A 23,004-nucleotide genomic window follows, 5' to 3' on the forward strand; every position below is an offset into this window, starting at 1 on the left:
AAATACAGTATATAGGAGCTAAGTGCAAGCTATGCTTAAAAGTCTTGAGTATACTTTATTATATTAGCCTAAACTGAACAACGAAGAAATATGGCATACCAGGGTAAATGTTTTATATAAAATCAGACATTAAATGTTTTAAACATCATTTTAAGCTCTGGCCGTCTTTACTGCAATTCTATAATCTGTGTGAAAGCAGCTATGTATACAAATGAACAGTCATAGTTGTATTCTAAAAATTTTTTTTTTTTTTTTTTAGAAAAACAGGAGACAACTCTTTCACTCTTTGGCTGCTTGAGCATCAGAAATGACATAATAGCAACTATCTGGACCAGCAAGTTCATGACCAACCAAATACTTCAAAGGAAACAAATGATTATTGAATCTGTCACCCTGGAAAGGCAATAGTAAGACATTCAGGAAACAAATACACAAAAGCAAACCAGTTCTTTGCATTTGGATTCAGAACCCATTTTAGTGGTGACATGGTAACTGAATTCAGGATGATTTATGTTTTCTTGGATTGTACAAAAAAGAATTGAGCCGCAACACAACACACACCTGAAGAACATAGCTTGCTGAGAAAGGGAAGAACCACAGGCAAACAGCAAGAGCAACATGTTAGCACTAGCAAACGTGGCTAACAGCCAGAAATGTAAAGCCACAGCAGTGACTTATTATCTACTGTGAGTGTAATTTCTAAGGATAGGGTCAACCAATCCGCATGCTCACATCTGTAACTATACTCTCTGGGAAGCTGAGGAAGGGAGACTGGTGAGCATTCCAGGCCAGCCAGAGCTCCAGTGTGACCCTGTCTCAAAAAAGATAGGGGGAAAAGAAAAGAACATAAAATCCAAACCCAACCAAGTACCCAGGACATTCTGTATTTGACTCTTAGGCTTAGTAAATTGGGGATCTCTATAACATGGAAAAGAACAAAACTATTCTTTAGCTAGTTCATAAAATAGCTATTATCATAAAAGTAGTGTGCCATTTTACCTTCATATAGATGGTAATTATCAGATGAATTGCTGGTTTTGGCGAACTTTCTCATATTTTCAGGTAGATCCTCAAGCTTCCTCTTCAAGATATTTTTGCTTCTAGTATCTTCTGTTTCTGGGTCCCCACCCACATTTTTTTTTGTACACTGAATTAAATTAATCAATTCTTTGACTCTATCCTTATCATAATCTAGAGAATGAGACGACTTCTGCTGTGCAGGATCAGTAGTTTCACCCCTTGAGCCATTTCGTTTTCCAAATTTCATTTTTGAACCATTAATTTCTTCATCTTGACCTTCATAATCTGAAAGTGGACTAAATTGTTGACGTTTTCTATTTTCTTCAAATAACTCTTTTAATTTAAAAATAGGTAACTGATACATTTCTGGCTGATAAATGTAGGTATGTAAGCAGTCGTCAATATGATATTTATTTCTTGGTGCTGAGTATAGGAATTTTTTATCATCTAATCGTGAATCATATGAAAACATGAAAAACTCTCGCTTACCTGAACCAAAACCTCGCTTAAAAAATTCACTTACGTACTTTTCAACAACAGAATGAAAATTTATAGTGTTTATATCTTGGAATTCTTTTCGACACTGAATCAAAGCAAACTGTAAAAACTGAGTTATTTTTAATATATCTGACATGCTCTCATGTTTCTCCTGTGGTGCTGGATTCATTACACCCTTTTGTGCTGCAAATAAACAAAAAGTAAAGCATAGTAACAATAAGGAAATTAAATATAAATCTTATTACTAAAGTATAACATCTGAACATTAATGCTGAACCAGTTATTGCTTCTGATACACATGTAGCATAGCAACCAATTGATGAGTACCATGTTTCTGCTTAAAATGGGCCAAGAACCAAAACAATGAAAAAGGAGAACAGATTTTTAATGGGAAAAAAACTCCTCACTAACAATCTTCACTTCCTTCTGGCCCGAAAGTCAGCCCAAATAGTGGCAAGCAAATTGCAAAAGCAAGATTTGAGATTCTAAGCAGTATCAGTCTTGCAAATGACAACAGTGTCACTCCATCTTGCTCATAAAATAACAACTTTGGTGCTGGAGAGATGGCTCAGAGGTTAAGAGCATTGCCTGCTCTTCCAAAGGACCCGAGCTCGATTCCCAGCAACCACATGGTAGCTCACAACCATCTGTAATGGGGTCTGGTGCCCTCTTCTGGCTTGCAGGCATACACAGAGACAGAATATTGTATACATAATAAATAAATATTAAAATAAATAAAATAACAACTTTATATAAACTCATTTCCTCATAAGCACATATCCATGCACTGAGTAACCACAGCTGAGAAACCCAGGTTTAATCCAAAAGTGGGAATTCCTTAATAGTATTCAAGTTTGTTGTTAGAAAAGGTAAACAACAAAAATTCTTCTCTAACATAAATATTCCAAATTCCCATTAACTATGAATGGCCTAACTGATGTGGGATTCCCCTCTTTATGTTATGAATATGTTTTATTACCACTGGTTAATAAAGAAGTTCCTTGGGCCTATGGGAGGGCAGAATATAGCTAGGCAGGAAAACTAAATGCAGTGAGAAAGAAGGCAGGGTCAAGCAAATCCAAGAACTCAATGTGTGGTAACAAACCACAAGCCTTATGGTTAAAATATAAAATAGAAATGGGCTAACTGAAGATGAAAGAGCTAGCTAGGAATACACCTAAGCCACTGACCACACAGTATTGTAATTAATATAGTGTTCGGGTCTGGGTGCCCAGGAAACAGAAGCACAGTCTCCATTTACACCTAATATTTAATATGGCATATGACACTTTAAAATCACTAAAACTTGAATGCAAAAATGAATCAGAGAAAAACATGTCACATAAGACTTACTAAGCTGTGCTCACTTCAGCAGCACATATACAAAAACTGGAACAATACAGAGAAGATTAGCATGGCCCCTGAGCAAGGATAACACGCAAATTCATGAAGCCTTCCAAATTTTTAGCTCGATAAAAATCAATTTAAAAAGCTTACTAAGCTGTAGTTCTAAAACAATTATAATAAAATTTCATTAATGATTAATGAAAGCACTGAACAAAAAGAAAAAAACAAATTTTCATAGTCAAAAGAAAAAGCTTAGGTAGCTGGAAAGATGGTTCAACAGTTAAGAGCACTGCCTGGATTTCAATTCCCAGCAACCACATGGCAATTCACAACCATCTGTAATGAGATTTGGCGCCCTCTTCTGGCCCGCAGGCATACACGCAGGGAGAACACTATATACATTAAAAAAACGAAAAAAAACTTCAAAGCCAGGAAACAACATACACAAAAACAGGAAAGGGAACTCATCAAAGTCATGTTTTATTTTGCCTATTCCACAGAATAATCCCAGTATTTCAAAGAATAATATGTACAAAAATAATATGAAGCTTTACTGAAAAGATTTTAATAATATCTACCAGCAATTACACTTCAACATTAAAAAAAAAAACTTACTGATAATTAGGCATCTAGGTTCTTGAAACAGAAACAAAGCATGTAGGATTCGAGACTTGGCAGTCTGATGTTCTAAAAAAAAGAAAGAAAGAAAATAAAGAAGAAAAAGCCAAAATATATTTTTAAATTTTAAGAATTAAAGCCAGACTACCTACCATATGGAGAAATCATCTCGTAAGGAGAGAGAAGAAAAAGATATCCTCGGTCTCCTAAAGGTTTAACAAGAACCTGCAGGTTGGGAAGACAGCAGAAGTGTAGCCACTAAATTATTACTACTACTTTAGACACAACACTTACTACTATGTATAAAAAAAATATAATCATTTTTAAAAGAAAATAATGCTAAAACTAAATTAGGCTAAAATTCTTCACTACAGTAAAACAAAATAACATTCAAGCCACAAAACTAAGAATGGGAACACTGACAAGACCCCCAAGGCTGCAGGATCCGCAACATTCTAAGAAGGACACTTACGAAAGAGTTCGCAGCATTTAAAGTACTTATTACTTACTCCAGGGTAAGAACAGAATAGGGAGGACGGGTAAATGTTTAACAGACATCAAGTTACAAAGGTCAAATAGTCAAAGAAAGAAAATAAGAGTTCCGACATAGCCAGGACATCTTAGCGTGCATACTCTTGTAAATCCTTCCTCTGGTCACAGTGACAAAGAAGACCAAGGGCACTGTGTCAGAGGAAAATAAAACAATCTAACATACAGCATTTTTTAATTTTTATTTAGCTTCTGGATTCAAGGATGGAATGAACATAAAAGGATATTTGTACTGTGAAAATTGTGCTGCCTAAATTGCTATTAAGATAAAAAGTGATTGTACTAACAAGAACACTGTATAAGTAGTGATATCATGTTTGGAAGTTCCAAGTGAACCAACTTCCCCAGGATAACTTCTCCTCTTTAATTCAATCTACTAAAAATAACTGTCTGGTGCTCTAGCATGGCTCTTTTAGACTAAGAACTTGAGTAATGGGGTTGGTAGCATAAACCAAAACTAGGGACAAGGGTGAGAGTCTAGAAGATAAATGATTCAGGAAGATCCCAATCTAGAGAACGTTCATCAAACTTAGGGGATACTTCCCTTTAAAAAAAAAAATAAATAAAGGCCGGGCGGTGGTGGCGCACGCCTTTAATCCCAGCACTTGGGAGGCAGAGGCAGGCGGATCTCTGTGAGTTCGAGACCAGCCTGGTCTACAAGAGCTAGTTCCAGGACAGGCTCCAAAACCACAGAGAAACCCTGTCTCGAAAAACCAAAAAAAAAAAAAAAAAAAAAAAAAAAAATAATAATAATAATAATTAAATTACACTCAGCATAGGTCAGTTACCAGGTGTTTCTGATACAAAGGAAGCTTATGCCAAGAGTAAGATTTTCATTTTAACAAAAATAAAAGTTACATATACCCTGAAGTGGCTTTTTTTTTTTGTCTCCTGGAAACCATCAGGCCAGACCACATCATACTGATAAGTGACATACATGTAGCATGAATTTCGAGACGTTTAAGTTGGCCTTATAATTACCATTATCTTTAAAGCCAGACACACATATCTCACAATACACACATAGACAATGTATGTGCAAGATTACTTCAGATCTAAAATGTTCCAAACATTATATGCCTTTCCTTAATAGTGTCCTCAAGTCCTGGGCATAATGAATCTGTGCACACTGAGGAAAACTAGTCACACCTGCCTTTAACATCACACTCACTCCAAATATAATATCGCATTTTACAAATTCCACAAACTTAATAGTTTACAGATTATAAAGAACCTTAAAAATCAGCAGGGTGTGTTGGTACATGCCTTTAATTCCAGCACTCAGGAGGCATAGGCAGGCAGATCTCTATGAGTTCGAGGCCAGCTTGGTCTACAAGAGCTAGTTCCATGACAGCCAAGGCTGTTATACAGGGAAAGCCTGTCTCAACCTGCCCTGACACCCCCTAGCCAATAAATAAATACATAGATACATAGATACATACATACATACACACACACACACACACACACATACATAAGGTGGGCAGAAAACACAGGAATTAACAAATATGAAACCAAAGTCTGACATACTCCTCTTCCTGCTCATAAAGACTACAGAGAACGAAGAAGACGTATAACTATAACCAGAAATAGAACTAGCAATCTCTCCAGAAATTCAGACAATGAAAAAAAAAACAACAATAGCAAAAAACAAAACCACAGTGGATACATAAGAAATTAATACCGGCTGGGCGGTGGTGGCACACACCTTTAATCCCAGCACTCGGGAGGCAAAAGCAGGTACATCTCTGGTGAGTTTGAGGTTAGCCTGGTCTACAGAGTGAGTTCCAGAACAACCAGAGCTGTTACAAAAAGAAACCCCATCTCAAAAAAAAAAAAAGAAAGAAAAGAAAAAGAAATTAGTACCTAGATACTGTAATTGCAAAACACACACACACACACTAGAATGGGGGGGGGGAGAAAGAGGGAGGGGTACGCCCCAACCGCGAGGAGACTGTGAGAGAAGAGAAAGAAAACAGGAAGAGGCAAGAAAAGGAGAGAAGAAAAACCTAAAAAGCAACCAGAAAGCCAGATCTGAGGGCACAGGCCTGTAATCTCAGTTCTTGAGAGGCTGATATAAGTGGATCACAAGTTCAAGGGCAGCCTGGAAAACTCAGACAGATACTTTCTCAAAATATAAAAGAGAAAAAGGGCTGGGAATTATAGCTTTGTGGGAGTAGTCCGTGGTCTAGCGTATCTGAAGTTCCAGATTACATGTTCCGTACTGTGGGGGTTAAGGGGGCCAGCTAAGCTCTAAAAATCCTAACAGCAGCAAAATAAACACCTTGCAAGACAAGATCTCACACTTGTACCCATATTAAACCCTTCTTTTGGATTAGTGTATGTCACTAATCACAGCCTTTGATAGCGAGAAGCAGAAAAAGGTCATATGAGTTCAAGGTTAGGCTGGTCTACATAATGAACAGTAGGCAAGACTACATTTGAAAACAAATGAAAAAAAAATTCTTAGTAAAATCCATTTTTTTCAAAATAAATAAATATTGTCAACCCTGAATTATGTATTAGCATTCAACCATTACGAAATATGTATTTATAAACAGAGGACATGTACAAAAACTGACCACATGGGACTTAAATCTGAAAAACATCGATTCAGATTACAATGCAATTAAATTAGAAATAAGAAAGCAAATAGATAGACAGATAAAGGAAAGCTAATGTATACATACTCAAAGGCCTGATCCCTATTCTCCAAATACATCAAAATCTACAGTTCTCAGGACAAAATCCAAATTCCCATGCACATACTGGCTCAAAGACACCGAAGGATATAGCTCCCTACATTTTCCTCTCAGATGGTTAAATTTTTTTGTCCCTTTTAAACATTCACCAGATTATTTTGTTCTTTTGAATCTGTAAATGGCTCAGCAGTTTGGAGCACCTGCTCTTGTGGAGAATTGGGTTTGATTCCCGGCATGAGTTACATAACCACCTGTAACCTGCGTTCCACCAGATCTGATGCCCTTTTCTGGCATCCCCAGGCATTAAGTATGCACACAGTTTACATACATACATGCATGTAAACACAGTCATAAAGTAAAAACACATCTTTTTGAAATAAATGCTATAGTCTGTCTTATTCAGTATCCCATGAATATTTGACAATACAACATTTATAATCACAATATATAATGAAAATGGATCTACAGAAAGTTTACTGAAAAGCAAGAGTATTATATCTACTTACACAGAAATCCAGGTCAGCCAAGACCACATAGCAAGAGCTTGTCTCCAAAGAAAAAAAGTACTAATAGTAAAATACCCAACAGAGACCTTGCAGGACTTCCAGTGTCAAAAATAAATTGAAATATTAATGATAACTTATGAACATATTACTTTTAAGGGATAATGGAAATATTTAAAACTTTTCACTCACAAGTTTTTCTTTCTCCAGTTTTTGCAGTAAACACTCCATGTTACTTCCAATTCTTGTCTTTTCTACAACTTCATAAAGGCTACAATACATCCCATTCTTTAAAACTAACACAAAGAAAAAATACACAGTAAAACATCAAATCAGGTCTGCTTCTTACATATTTAAGTAAAATGAAATTACTTTACCTTCAGTAGGACCCAAGTATGTGTCTTTATTAAACAATGCAGAAGGAATTTTCTGTTTCAAACAATCAATACTCATAACTGTTTCAACATCTAACTTCTCAGGACTGAAAGAAAATATAAGAGCATGTTTGGCATACCTGCATTTTTAACTCTAGCAATGTTATCAGACATATTAATATATACACTTAATAATATACAGGCTGGGAATGCAATTCAATTGGTTCAGTGCTTGCCTAACATATAGAAGGCCCTGAGCTCAATCTCCAGTATCACATAAAACAGGTACGGTGACGCATCCTGTAATGCCAGCATCTGAGAGGTATAGAGGGCAAGAGGATCACAGGTTCAAAGTCATCCTCTGCTACACAGTGAATTTGTAACCAGCTGCTACATGAGACCTTACCAGAAGGTCAACAAAATAAAATACACCTGATGGGTAATGTATGCATTTATCCTTAAATCAGAAGCTAATCCTACATGCCAAGTTTACTAATAAAAAGAATAGTTATCATTTACAGTTATAGTATGAGCTGGCATAATTCTCTTCTTTAGGAGATGCTGAAGATCAAACCCAAGAGTTGTATGGCAGGCAGACATTCTACCATTGACCTTTATCTTCAAGCATTTACACCATTTTCTGCATATTAATAAGTAAGCTTTTAATCCTAACATGCTATATGAATTATAAACTGTGTATGTATATTAATTTACCACATCAAAGCTCTTTTCAACAAACAAGTGTTAGCCACCACCACTCCTCTTCTGTTTTGAAGCAGACTTTCACCATGGTCTGCAGCACAGAAGTCTAGAGCTCACTATGCAGCCAACAATGTGATGTCTTTGAACTCAGGATCTTCTGCTTGAGCCTCCCATGTACTGGGATTACAAGTATGTTCCATCACACACAACTAAAAATGGCCAACTCTTAAGTCTATTACATACAAGCTGCTTAAACAAAAAATCTAAGTAGAATAAAATTTTAAGTCTTTTAGACTTAAAACCACTTAGAATAAACTATCCATCTGACTAGTATTCAAAGTTGAGAATCAGAGCTTGTTTGTCAATTAACTTCCTGAAGTTACAACCATTTTAGAAACACATTAACATTTATGTTTAAGTTTTTATAGACCACAGTAAAATTTAATATTGAAAAAAATAAATGGCTAGCAACCCAGGAATGGTGGTATATAATTATAGCCCTATCACACACGAAGTTGAAACAAGAAAGACTGCCTGAGCTATATAGTGAATTCCAATCCAGAATAAGATAAACTGAAATTTTTTAAAAACAATCAAAAAACTAAAGAAACTTAGTCTCCTTAACTGCCAAATACTATTTTCTTTTTAATTTTTAAGTTAGTTTTTAGCCTAGCTATATGAAATAAATGGTTAAATGTAATTATACTTTGTTATCATTTATTCCCCTTCCTTATGATCCTCCCTCTGCCCCTTCTCACTATTTTATTTTAATGTTATATACTTACAGCTTGATAGGCAAAAAGGCACGAGTGGCTGACCTCAAAGAAATGTAACACAGAAGCTTTCCTTTATTTAAAAGTTGTCCTTTCCACAGTGTGTAGTAAACTCTTTCTAAACACAAGAAATAAGAGCCCAGTTGCTTGATAGCCCAGAAGGTAAATACTTATTAGAAATGAAAATTATCTAGAAATAAGGATTAAGTACAAAATCAACACAGAAGTGACATATCCATCAGGGAAAGCTTCACAATGCTAAGATTTTAGGTTCAGTTATCTTTTCCCTTTAACAGAAACCATTCCAGCTTCAATGAACCATTCCTAGGCCTAACCCTAACCAATGAACCAACTTCAAAACATTATTCCAACTTTCCAATGAGTCCCCTCATTAGAAAGCAACACAAACAATGTAGTCACTGTCCCAAAGGAGACTGTATTTTAAACCTGGTTAATACCTCCTCTCTTTTGTGATAAAGAAACTTAAAAGGCAGCATTGATTTCAATCTTCGTCATCAAAATCAAAAACCTCTGGTGAATACAATGCTTTTAAAGTGTTCAATTGTAAAACCCAATTTATCTTTTTTTTCCAATTCAAAGTGCTAGAAATTCTGGTCCATCTTCAGAAGCAGTAGCATATTGTAAAAAGACTCCTTATGTTTAAATAAACAAATACTGATGCTACATATAACATGACCTCACTTATTTTAAATTTCATATTATTATGAAAACAAAAAACACTGAACTTATTAATTTTTCACTGTTTATACTTTCAACTTATAAAAGTAAAAAAAAATAAGACTCTTACCTATGTTTCTATCTGCATTAAAGCTGTTAGATCTACAAATAATTTTTTAAAAAGAAAGGAAAATTATTACCGATTGGAAGCAACATGAAAGTTAACATATAGGACCCTGACAAACTTTCCGTGTTTTTGTTGGTGCTGTTGTATTTTCCAGGGCTGGGGATGGAACCTATAACCTCATACGTACAGCAAGCAATTTAAACTGAACTGAAGCACCAGCCTGTGAGTGTCATTTCCAATGGAACTACAGAAAAGAACAATATTCTTGCAAGTAAGAAAACTTATTCTTTACAAAATAAGTAAACCTAATTCTTTGAGAAGTGCTTACTGTTCTATTACAGGCTAGCCAAAATTTATGAAAGCTGTTTTATATTTCCAAAAGTATCCATTTATAGACAGAAGACTATTAATACCTTTGTCAACTATATATATATATATATATATATATCTTGAAAATACGATTAGAAAAAAACGGCCTTTCTATACAAATACATCCTTAGCCATTTAACAAATATTTAAGCTCTTATTATTTATTAGGCATAATTCTAGGTAATAGAATTCTAAGTATAAACAGAAGACAGTCCCTATTTCAAACAAATTACAATCTAATGATGAGAAAGGTAATTATCAACAAATACAGTTTATTAGATTATGATTTCAAGAGCTACACAAAAAAGATCAAGTGCAAGAGTTTATATTAAAAATAAAAAAAAAAAGAAAAAAGGGGCCGGGCAGTAGTGGCGCACGCCTTCAATCCCAGCACTTGGGAGGCAGAGGCAGGTGGATCTCTGTGAGTTCGAGACCAGCCTGGTCTACAAGAGCTAGTTCCAGGACAGGCTCCAAAACCACAGAGAAACCCTGTCTCGAAAAACCAAAAAAAAAAAAAAAAAAAAAAAAAAAAAAAACCACAAAAGAACATCCAATAATAGCAAAGGCTAGAGAAATATAAGAAACAGCTATGCAAGAACTGGGGAAAAGGAATAGTAGTAAGTGTGGGTCCCAACGCAAGAGTACTCATGGCACACTAAGAGCATAGGGTGGATGTCTCTGAATCAATCTGGGGGTCAACAGAAGGGATTCAACAAAGTAGGAAAAGAGCCAGGCAACATTCAGGAGGCAGAGGAAGGTGGATCTTTGTAAGTTTGAGACCAGTCTGGTCTACTTAGCGAGTTGCAAGACAGCCATGACTACATAGACTTTACCAAAAGACAGACAGACAGACACACACACATAGGAGATGAAAAGGGGACAGTTACTACTTTCAGGAATATGACTTTCATAATTATAAGTGTTTATGTCTTTTAAAGATCATCTATGAAAAATACTATAATAAATGTGTTATGTCAGCATTCATATATATATATATGAAGCAAAAGGACAAACCCAACTCTGCATTATATGAACTGGTACTTGTACAAGTTTTGAGGTCTCACTAAATATGGAAAAAAAAACAAGTATTGTATCAGTAGGAAGGAACTGGTAGCTCATACCAATGCTCAAGAGGCTGAGGCAGGATCTTCTCAATCTTAAACCTGAGTTCTATCAATAGTAAGCTCCAGGCCTGCCTGGGCTACAGTATACAAGACAACTCTAGCTCCAAAAAGAAAAACAAACAAAACAACCAGAGTGTTCTTTATCAAGTGCATTTGACTTTAAAAGCTAACAGAGGTCACCCTATAAAGATATATTTGTTTGTTTTTTAGATAGTTTGAGAAGTTACTTTATGTTTATGAACTCAAAAGAAAATATCACCTGAGTCTTAAGACTAGGAATGTCTAGGCATTCCATTAAATATTTCATTTCTCTGGGAGAAAGCTTTATAGAAACTCGATTGTAAGAGAGCTAAAAACACAAAATTTCTGTTTGGGGAAGGCAGGGACTCACATAGTAAAGATGGCTCCAAACTCACTGGACAGCCACGGCTGACCTCTATGTCCCAAGTGCTGGGAGCACAAGCATGTACCACATAACCAGTTAAAATTTCACTTTTCAAAACTGCTATTTATTAAAGTACAGATAAACCTTCAAAAAAAAAACAACAACAAATAAACAACAAGAAGGAAGGTGGGGAGCGAGTGGAAGGGGGAGCCCCACAATTCAGTTGCTAGGTAAATAAAAGCACATTTTAGTTCCTATCTAGATAAGGTCAAAAAAGTTGAAGAGGACAATGATAACTTCTGAAGTATTTTTCTGTGTAAACTTGTCTTACCTCAGTGAAGACATAAACTTTGCCGTCTGTTTATCATCTTTGTAAGTAAAAGACACAACTGCATATGGACAAACATGTCTTGGTCTTTGTCTTAGTTCATCAAAGCCATACTCATAAAAATAATACTAAAAATAAGAAAGCACAAAATTAACATTTCAGAATAGGCAAACAGTAAAGAAGATATTTTATTGGGCTGGAGAGATGTCTCAGAGGTTAAGAGCACTAGCTGCTCTTCCAGAGGTCCTGAGTTCAATTCCCAGCGACCACATGGTGACTCACAACCATCTATGCTGAGATCTAGCGCCCTCCTCTGGCGTGCGGGCATACATCGAGGCAGAATGTTGTATACATAATAAATAAATAAATCTTTAAAAAAAAAAAGGAAGATATTTTATTAAAAAACATAAGTACCACCTAAGCAGCTCAGGCAGGAAAGGCTTGAGTTCATCTACTTCACCGAAACAAAAAAATTGGTACTTTCTATGCATTCTATATACCAGATACCAAAGGTATCCCTTAAGTTTACTTCTGAAGCGATGACAACAGGAAAGTGTGATTAACTTTCTAATGAAAGCCGGGCGGTGGTGGCACACGCCTTTAATCCCAGCACTTGGGAGGCAGAGGCAGGCGGATCTCTGTGAGTTCGAGACCAGCCTGGTCTACAAGAGCTAGTTCCAGGACAGGCTCCAAAGCCACAGAGAAACCCTGTCTCGGGAAAAAAACAAAACAAAACAAAAAACCAAAAACAAAACAAAAAACAAACAAACAAACAAAAAAAAAAAACCTTTCTAATGAAAATACTATACAGTGGAGTCTAAGCTAGGTCAGCCCAGAAGTCAACTTGATTAAAAAAGTAAAATACTGCCAGGAAGCAGAGGCAGGCGGATCTCTGTGAGTCCGAGGTCAGCATCGTCTACAAGAGCTAGTTTCAGGACTGTTATATAGAGAAACCCCGACTTAAAAAACCAAAAAGTAAAATACTAAAGACAAAATTTCAGCCAATATTAAGTATCATTTTCTGTGTTAGTGCAAAAGAAGACTATAAATATAAAAGTCAAGTTGATTACTTTCTCACTCACAAGCCTCTGCCCTTCCCCTCTAGTCATCAATGCTGGAGTTTTCTGACTGCAGAAACTGAGAAAGAAGGCCTGAGTCTATAATCAAGTCCTTTTTCCTGGGAAATTATTAATTTCAATAACGTTTCAAAATTCTTCCAAAACATTTTTTAATCTAAAGCTCTTGTTTATAAATGCTAGAAAACCCAGTTACTAACTATATTTCAAGTCTACCAACAACATATCATCAAAAATAGTGAACTGAGGAAGCTCCTAATGCCTTTCATGAATATAATTTTGGTTAAAGCCCCCGGTCATAGGTCTCCACTAAGACACTTCAACAAGGAGTCAACAAACTACTTTCCACAAATACTGCAGAAAGCTTTTGTTATTATTTTATGCTTCTAAGCATTTGCCTATATATATGTCTACCCCGGTGCCTGAGGAAGCCAGAAGGCATCTGGTCCCTTGGAACAGGAGTTAGATATTTGTCAACTGTCAACCATCACATTCAGGTCCTCTGGAAGACTAGCCAATGACCTTTCTGATTTGCCTGTCCAGCCCTAACAAAAATTTTGAAGATTATTTCTAGGCTCACCATATATCACCATATAATACAAGAGAACAATGTCCACAACTAGATATTTTACACTACCAAGTAAAAACCCTCAGGGCCAATAACGGGTTACATCTTGTTGAGTTGTTGGCCAAAGAGGTACCTACCACAAACCCACCCAAACAACACAGGTTACTGCCAAGTTTACTGGTTACCCTCTACAACCTGATGATAAGGCCCTACTGATGAAGACATTTTGTCAATTAAACATGCAGAAACTGGGCTGGTACCCAACTATTCATGGTGCTGGAAAGTACAAGCTACCAGAGAAAATCAATCATCAGTATTACTCAGCTATAAACTTTGACCTACAACAGCAATTTGCTTGAAAGATATTTGGTTAATAACATTTGAACCACAATTGCACTAGCACTTGGATTGGATTAAGGTACACTTCATGAGATGGAACCCTCTCACTGCTAAGAACCTAAGACTAAATAAGTCATGGGCCCTAGTGGAAAACATACTATTATTACTCTGCTAAACAAACACATTAATAAAATGATTCCTAATGACATACGGTTATACCCATAAATCAGTGCATCACTCAACCCTCACAAAATAAGCTTCTTGTAGTGGGTGGGAATTTAATTAACAGAGACCTACAGCTGGAAAATGTGTGGAGAGAGATACTTTGTAGTACTCGGTACTAAATAAAAATGTCTTTATCAAACTCCTCCCCACTCAAGGCTCAGGATCAATGCAAAGAGGAGGCAGAAAGATTAGAAGAGCCAGACATGGTACATGACTCCAAAGAAGCAGCATAATCTAGCCAGAACAGGACTGAAACACATATGAACTCACCACACCAGACCTACACAAGTTCAAAGCATATAAAAATCTCAGCATGAAGAAGGGGAAGTAGACACAAAGTACCACCCCTAACTAAGAAGACAGTTGCAAATAATTGATATTTGCTAAGTTTGAGACCAAGCTGAACCTACATAAGACCCTGTATCAAAAAAGAAAAGAAAAGAAAAAAGGCCGGGCGGTAGTGGCGCACGCCTTTAATCCCAGCACTCGGGAGGCAGAGGCAGGCGGATCTCTGTGAGTTCGAGGCCAGCCTGGTCTACAAGAGCTAGTTCCAGGACAGGAACCAAAAGCTAGAGAAACCCTGTCTCGAAAATCCAAAAAAAAAAAGAAAGAAAAGAAAAAAGAAGAGAAAGAAAATAGCCTAATGTAATGGCACAAAGCTTTAATCCAAGCATTTAGGAAGCAAGGAAGATCCCTCAATGAATTTGAGGCCAGTACAGTCTACCTAGTAAGTTTTAAGCTGCCAAAGACGACACAATGAGACCCTGTTTCAAAACACCCAAAACAAACTTCTCAACAAAAAGCTGACAACACCAGTACATAGCTTTAATGCCAGCACTAGGCAGATCTTTGTGAGTTCAAAGCCAGCCTGAACTACATAAAGAATTAAGAGATACATATTGAGACCTTGTCTCAAAGAATTTTTTTTTTTTTTTTTTTGGAGACAGGGTTTCTCTGTAGCTTTGGAGCCTGTCATGGAGCTAGCTCTTGTAGACCAGGCTGGCCTCGAACTCACAGAGATCCACCTGCCTCTGTCTCCAGAGTGCTGGGATTAAAGGCATGCGCCACCACTGCCCGGCGAATTTTTTTTTTTTTTTTTTTTTTTTAAGAAAAGCAGAGAACAAAGCTTGTACAGTTTTCTGTTATCTGGTAAAGCTTAAAAATATACTCTAAGTCTGAATTGTATCAAAAGAACAAAGTTTTATGAACTAAAATAGTCAAGGAGCTTGATATTTACTTTGAAAAGCAAATGGTATTTTATTCACCAATACGATATTTCTAGGGAGCCGGGAGGTGGTAGAAGATGCCTTTAATCCCAGCATTCGGGAGGCAGAGGTAGGTCTGTGAGCTTGAGGCCAGCCTGGTCTACAAAGTGAGTTCCAGGATAAGCTCCAAAGTTACAGAGAAACCCTGTCTCGAAAAAAAAATAAAAACAAAACAAAAAAAGATCTTTCTAGGGTTGTGAAATGCAGGCATTTCAGGATTTAATATGGTGATGCTAGAGAGAGATGGGTCAGCAGCTAAAGTGCTTGCTTGATCATGAGGACCAGAGTTTGGATCCCAGGACTGTCTTAACAAGCCAGGTGAATATCCTGTAACTCCAGCTCTGATCTGATCTGTTACCTTTTTCTTCGGCCTACACACCTACAAGTAAGTGCAAGCACCTGTTTGCACACACTGTAAGACAGACAGACACATAAATACATTAATAAATCTTTCACACTGAACTGGATCCAAGTACATACCTGAGTAAGCTCATAGGCTCTGTAAGCCAAAAGGGATGTAATTCTACTGGCATTTTTAGACACATGACATTCATGCTTTGGTGTAGGATCCAAAGCATTTTTATTTAACATAGGCTCCAAGCTTTTTACACTCAGAGGATCATAAATACTCTTTATTTTACCCTAAAATAAAGAAAACATTTTAAGTATATGTTTAACCTTATTTTTACTATATACTATCATAATGAGGAAATACAAGTGCTATTCAACTGCTCACCTACTTACATTACCAACATGTTATTCTCTCTCTCTTTTTTTTAATTCTCTTTGGAAACAGTTTAAATGTGTAGTATGTGTGTATGTGTGTACATTTGTGAAAAAGACAAAGAAGGCCAGTGAGACAGTTCAGAAGGTAAAAACACCAAGCCTGATGACCTGAATTTGATTCTCAGGTTCCACAAGGTTGCAGGAAGAACTAACTCCCCCACCCCCCAAGTCTTCCTCTGATCTTCACATGCATCCTGTGGCTTGTGCACTCCCCACATACATTAAATTGACCGTGAGTCCAAGGCCATCCTGGTCTACAGAATGAGTTCCAGGACGCCAGGGCTGTTACAGAGAAACCCTGTCTCAAAACATAAAATTCTCAAGTATCTTCATATACTACCAAATATAGACTTTTAATTCAAACTCCTAAAGTCATGAGATCACTTAAAATTGAAGTCCAAGTTAAATGCTATCTTTGATATATACAAATAAAAATTAAAATTTTAAAATTACCTTCATTATTTTAAAAATAACAACATCTCCCACTGCCCCAACTTCCAAAGGATTAGCCTGTAAGAGATCTGCATATCTGCACAGATAGACACCTAGCAGAAAGAGAAAATTAATTTGATTAGGTTTTTTAAATCAAAATATTTAACTAATAATAATAGGGATAGGAGATATGCCAACTTTTTAAAAGAGAAATACTAAAGACAGCAAAGAAGGTTGATGCTTAAACCAGAGTAAAATCGGAAATTAATCACGTTTTTCAAAAATCATTTTGACTAGAATGAAACATTTTAAATCATAGTATTTGACCAATCAGAAGTATGCAAAACTCAGAAACGAAGAAATAAAATCAGCATTACATTTCAGAACTTGGTCTCGTTATAAACAGTTACTATAGGCAGATCACACTGAGAGTTTTAAGTGGCGACTAATAGCAGTCAATAAATGAAAAACAAAAACAAAAAAACCAAAATAATTACCCATAGAAGGACTGCCAAGAATGGTTATTTTGGACTGGCCCACTTGCAATCCTTTTTCACATATGCTTTGAACCTAAGTAAATGAAACATTTCAGTTTGAAATCATAACAAGAAAAAATAATTTGTAAAATTTCAAAAACTAATCTTCCAAACTATACATTACAAAAATTTCACAATACATTTTAGTTAAATAGTGAGATTTAATGTAAAACTTGCTTAAATTTCTTAGGTAATCCTATCAGAAACTTATCCTGATCTATGCTACTTTTAGCAGATATTCTCACAAACAAAAAGGAAATAAGACACAAAAATAGTTATATTTTTTAAGATTTATTTTTAATACTCTTATTTATGAACAATATGGATATGTCTGTGCAGTGCCCTCAAACACCAGAAAGGGGCAGTGGATTCTCTGGAGCTGGAGTTACAAGCACTTGTGCTGGGAATTGAACTCAGGTCCTCTTGAAGAGCAGCATATACTCTGAATCACCTCTCCAGCCCCAAGTAAAGAGAAAGTTAATCACTACTGTTAATTAAAGGGGGAAAATGGCTCTAAGAATACATATGAAAGCCGGGCGGTGGTGGCGCACGCCTTTAATCCCAGCACTCGGGAGGCAGAGGCAGGCGGATCTCTATGAGTTCGAGGCCAGCCTGGTCTACAACAGGTAGTTCCAGGATAGGCTCCAAAGCTACAGAGAAACCCTGTCTCAAAAAACCAGAAACAATAATAATAACTATATATAACTATATAAAAATAGTTTTATATATATGGAGAGAGACAGAGAGGGCTTCGTTTTCCTAAGAGAAAGTGTTTAATCAAGCATGCTCTTAAGGGAAGAAACAGAACTGAACTGATCAGAGAAACAATGACCACATTTGAAAAAGAAATTACAAAACATAATCTGCCCCTCTGAATCATTTCTTCTACTTATATGCCAATAAAAATGTTACCTTACAGTGAATGCCGGTAACCACAGGTGACTGGCAACAAGATGCCCCCAAGGTCAAGGCCAACCTGATCTACATAGCAAGACCACGGCTCAAAAAAACAAACAAAAAAACAAGGCCTGGAAAGAGAACTCTGCTTAAGAGCGCATAGAGAACTCAAACTGAAGTCCCAGCACTCGTGTCAGGCAGCTCACTACTGCTTGTATTACAGCTCACTACTGTAACTCTTGCTCCAGGAGAGCCAACACACATCCAAACTCATGTTCACACACCATACACTTTATTAAAAATAAGATAAATCATAAGGAATAAACAAAGATTAGATAAGAGGGCTTAGTAGAAAAAGGAATCTACCACCAATATTTACAACCTGAGTTCAACATATTCTCTCTATCTCTCCTACCCCCCCCCCCCCCGCCTCTCTCTCTCTCTCTCTCTCTCTCTCTCTCTCTCTCTCTCGGAAAAAAGTTACCTCATGCTTATCAAAATGTATTGTTGAATGATTGTGAAACTCGTGACTTACAATAGAAACAGAATTATCTCACCTGGTATCGATCAACCATGAGAAATGCGTAAGATTCTGAAAGTTCCTTATCCAATCGACCATCAAACTTCAGTTCTCTTCTCTTTTCTGTAAACTAAAAGAAATTCATCTATCAGCCGGGCGGTAGTGGCGCACGCCTTTAATCCCAGCACTCGGGAGGCAGAGGCAGGTGGATCTCTGTGAGTTTGAGACCAGCCTGGTCTACAAGAGCTAGTTCCAGGACAGGCTCCAAAGCCACAGAGAAACCCTGTCTCGAAAAACCAAAAAAAAGAAATTCATCTATCTATAACTACTTAGCATGATTGTTTCATTAACCTTAAAGAAATTTTTCTAAGAAATCTCAAACCTATCAAAATATAAATCTTTCAATGCTTTCTGCTATTCAATGTTCAATTCAATTTTATTTCTTCCCATTTTTAATCCCCCATATAAAATAGTCCAAAGTATCTAGTACTTACCAATTTAAGCCAATTTTCTATTAAATATTTACTATTCCCCCATCTCCTCAAAGATTATAAATTGATGTTTTGCTATCTTTTATTTCTCACTTAACATGGTATACTGGACATAACAGGTGGTTGAAGTTATTTAAATAGGCATAGTGGCACTTGGAAAGCCAGCAGTCTAGAGGCTGAAACAAGAAGATCCCTTTAAGTTCGAGGCCAGCCTCTATTTGGTATCCTAACAGTATGCTCCATATTCATCAAGTAATCTAAACTGCTGGGTTTACGTTTAGATTCAAACAGATTATCTATTTAAACTATAGAATAGTAAACATTTTGTATTTGTATTCAGGTTACCTCTTCAACCATATACTGTAACTTCAGATAAAATTTCCTTATACAATTAACAAATAATCCCTACTATACCATGAAACCACATCAAACTACCAAATGTTTATTTTTTTGAGAACTAGTAACAGTGCCTTTCAGGAAGATATTCAAAGTTAAATTTTTGTAGCATACTAGCTGGTATAAAACCAGACTTTGCAGTATTTCACATCCATTAGAAAGCATTAAATATTAAACATTCTAAAATTCCGTTTGTGTGTTATATCAGAATTATACATGCTGGTTTCCTATATTAAACTCAAAAAACATCTAAGTTGCATGTGAAATTAGGATTCACTGTCAACAGTTGCCCTTAGTATATACTTTTACAGTAAGAATTTCTAAGGGGGGAGATCTGCCCCTACAATTACACTTGGAAATCTGATACAGGATTACTTCAAATTCAAGGCCAACCTGACCACTCTCACCTAGCATAAGACCCAATCTTTTAAAAGGAATTGTTTGAATCCACAAGAAAAAAAAATTTCACTAAAATTAACATAGCCAGCATTTTTAGAAAAAGAAAAAAAGATTATTTCTTAACACATTAAATCTTATTATCTTTCAATGTTGACAATTAATTAACACATATAAAAAAGGAAAAAAACTTGTCGATCTACAATTAAGTACTCTTATAGTAAGCTATCCCTATATGGATGACTAAATTTCAGGATTATACATAACTACACATTAGTAACAATTTAACACAGCAGATAAACACGGTACAGCAATAAAAGAGATACAATTTAGCAGGGGGATATATCTCGGGATACAACATTTACTTAGCATGAGTTCAACCCAGGGGTTTAATTCCTAGCACTACAAAGAAATCATTTCAAAAACTTAAAAACGGATTTCTTCCACAGGCTAATTACATACCTCTTTTTCCAAAAGTTCATTATGTATCAAGCAAGCTCTTCTATAGTTAAAATGTGTTACTGAGGATGGCTCAAGGTAAGATGAATGGAGAATATTTAAAACATCTTCAAATTCTCTAGAGCCTGGAGTTAATGACTGGAAAAGTGCTAAAAATTAAAAAAAAAAAAAAGGCACTGTAAGATTATTCTATCATAAAATGTACATTTTTATGGTTTTCATTTTATATCTAACTTCAAATGAACAAAAAGGCATCAAAAGTTACTTTATGACGTGCAAGAGTTATTAAAACTCACTGAAGATGACCAACTAGACAGCCCAACAGGTGAAAGTGCTTACAGCACAGACCTGACAACTGAGTTGGGTCCTTAGATTAATCTTCATAAAAAGTTGCCTACCCTCCCTTGCATAACCATGTGTACATGTGCATACAGACACAAATAATGTTTTTAACTCACTGAAGAAAAATTAAGACTTACCTAGACTAACTAGTTCCTTCAGCAATGAGGATCTGGCTTCACACACAAAATAAGGTTGCAATTTTATAAGACCCAAGGATGCTACATAAGGCAATCTATTGTTAAATTCTCATGGGAATCTATACATGTACTCAACTTGTCTCAATCCCTATTTACACTACACTGAAAAAGTATGCCTAAGACTATGGTAGTTTAACAAATATAAAGATTTACCGTAAATGAAAGCCTAAACCCAGCACGAGAGCTCCTATCTATAATTCCTATACTTGAAAGACAAAGAAAAGAGGATAACCAAAAGTTTGAGGTGGCCTGATCTAGAGAACAAGGTCCAGGCCAGCCAGGACTTATAGCAAGATCCTGTCTTTAAAAAAAAAAAAAAAGCAAAATTCAATTTTAGATAATGCACCTATAAACTAAAATGGTAGTTTGTATTTAGCAATAAAGTTAGAGTAGTATTATTGATTTAAAAAATGCAACATTTGGGGCTGGAGAGATGGCTCAGAGGTTAAGAGCACTGACTGCTCTTCCTGAGGTCCTGAGTTCAATTCCCAGCAACCACATGGTGGCTCACAACCATTTGTAATGAGATCTGGCGCCCTCTTCTGGCCTGCAGGCATACATGGAGGCTGAACACTGTGTACATAATAAATAAATAAATCTTTAAAAAAAAAATGCAACATTTTTAGCTACCAAACACTAAAGTTGAAATAGGGTTTCTCTGTGTAGCCCTGACTGTTCTATAGCTTGCCTGTGCCTTCATGTCGCTGAGATTAAAGGTGTGCACCACTTTATCCTAGCTAATTGATGGCTAACTACAGATGAAGTTCAAGGACAGCCTAGGCAACTTAGTGAGACTTGTCTTCCAAACAAAAAGGAAAAAAAAAGTAATAGAACATTTGTTTCATATGTTTCAATAACTGTATTAGAAAACACATTTGTAAAGTTTTAAAAAACTGAAATACCAGATTTGTCATTTACTGGTCTTGTAGCATAATACATAACCTAATCAACAGTCTCGTTCTCTTATTGTAAAATGAAAAACTCCACTTCTAACAACCATTATATGTCAAATACATTATGTAAGGCAGTACAAAGAAAGAAGTACTAAGAAGAACAAAGCAGCTGGTGCAAGGTTAACACAATTAAGTTTGTATGCCTTGTGTTTACCATTCTACATTCCATTTAAATTTTTTTTTCCCATCTCTGATACAAATTCTCACTTGGCGGCCTAGGTTAACTTCAGATCCTTTCTTTAGTCTCCCGAGTGCTGGAAATAATAAGCATTGTGTGCATGCATGAATGTGGGTATGCTCATGCCAAAATGTACATGTATAGAACAATTTTCAGATCAGTTTCCTCCTTCGACTGTGGTAAAACAAGCTTGCATACATAGTGAGTGCTCTTACCAGCTATGACAACTCTCTGGCACTGGAATTTTTTTTTTTTTTTTGGTTTTTCGAGACAGGGTTTCTCTGTGGTTTTTTGGAGCCTGTCCTGGAACTAGCTCTTGTAGACCAGGCTGGCCTCGAACTCCCAGAGATCTGCCTGCCTCTGCCTCCCAAGTGCTGGGATTAAAGGCGTGAGTCACCACCGCCCGGCTGGCACTGGAATTTTTATAACACTAATCCACTAACCTATTCGGTTTAATAACCAAGCACAGTGGCACATGCCTTTAATCACAACATTCAAGATAGGCAGATCTTTGAGTCTGTGGCCAGTTTGGTCTACAGACTGAGTTCCAGGCCAGCCAGGACAACATAGTAAGATCCCACCTCAAAATAAAAAAAGCCAACAAACAATAACCTTAAATAATGCTTAATAACCTTGAATTTCTAATGTATACATAAAAATTTCATTCAATTAATTTCAAATACCAGATATATACATATAAACTTTCCACAAATCAAGGCATACTTTTTCCCTGTAGACAGAACTATTCATAGAAAGAGTTATATTCATCATTTGTATTTTTTCATTTAAAGGCCAACAAATACTAAAGTAACTTTTGGGTTCCACTGAAAACACTGATGTACGTATATTTA

At 36.2% G+C, this 23,004-nt stretch overlaps 1 protein-coding gene and 1 non-coding gene across 5 annotated transcripts in view; one reads left to right on the forward strand and one right to left on the reverse strand.

The window, feature by feature from the left end:
* Positions 1–23,004, reverse strand: part of Tasor (transcription activation suppressor) — a 53,157-nt gene that overhangs the window by 21,399 nt on the left and 8,754 nt on the right. For all 4 annotated transcript variants that reach the window (XM_057769602.1, XM_057769601.1, XM_057769604.1 and 1 more), the window contains exons 2-14: positions 20,487–20,632; positions 18,779–18,871; positions 17,286–17,358; positions 16,810–16,901; positions 16,051–16,212; positions 12,101–12,225; positions 9,895–9,926; positions 9,099–9,204; positions 7,615–7,718; positions 7,430–7,533; positions 3,636–3,708; positions 3,481–3,552; positions 1,000–1,701 (exon numbers count right to left, since the gene is read on the reverse strand). In XM_057769602.1, coding sequence (XP_057625585.1) covers positions 1,000–1,701; positions 3,481–3,552; positions 3,636–3,708; positions 7,430–7,533; positions 7,615–7,718; positions 9,099–9,204; positions 9,895–9,926; positions 12,101–12,225; positions 16,051–16,212; positions 16,810–16,901; positions 17,286–17,358; positions 18,779–18,871; positions 20,487–20,632 — 1,884 coding nt within the window. The remainder of the gene's footprint in view (positions 1–999; positions 1,702–3,480; positions 3,553–3,635; positions 3,709–7,429; positions 7,534–7,614; positions 7,719–9,098; positions 9,205–9,894; positions 9,927–12,100; positions 12,226–16,050; positions 16,213–16,809; positions 16,902–17,285; positions 17,359–18,778; positions 18,872–20,486; positions 20,633–23,004) is intronic.
* LOC130875269 (U6 spliceosomal RNA) lies at positions 2,878–2,984 on the forward strand. Its single transcript, XR_009057200.1, has one exon. It is a non-coding gene; the product is annotated as a U6 spliceosomal RNA (small nuclear RNA).

This window comes from Chionomys nivalis, chromosome 5 (assembly GCF_950005125.1).
Source record: "Chionomys nivalis chromosome 5, mChiNiv1.1, whole genome shotgun sequence".
NCBI classification, from domain to species: domain Eukaryota; kingdom Metazoa; phylum Chordata; class Mammalia; order Rodentia; family Cricetidae; genus Chionomys; species Chionomys nivalis.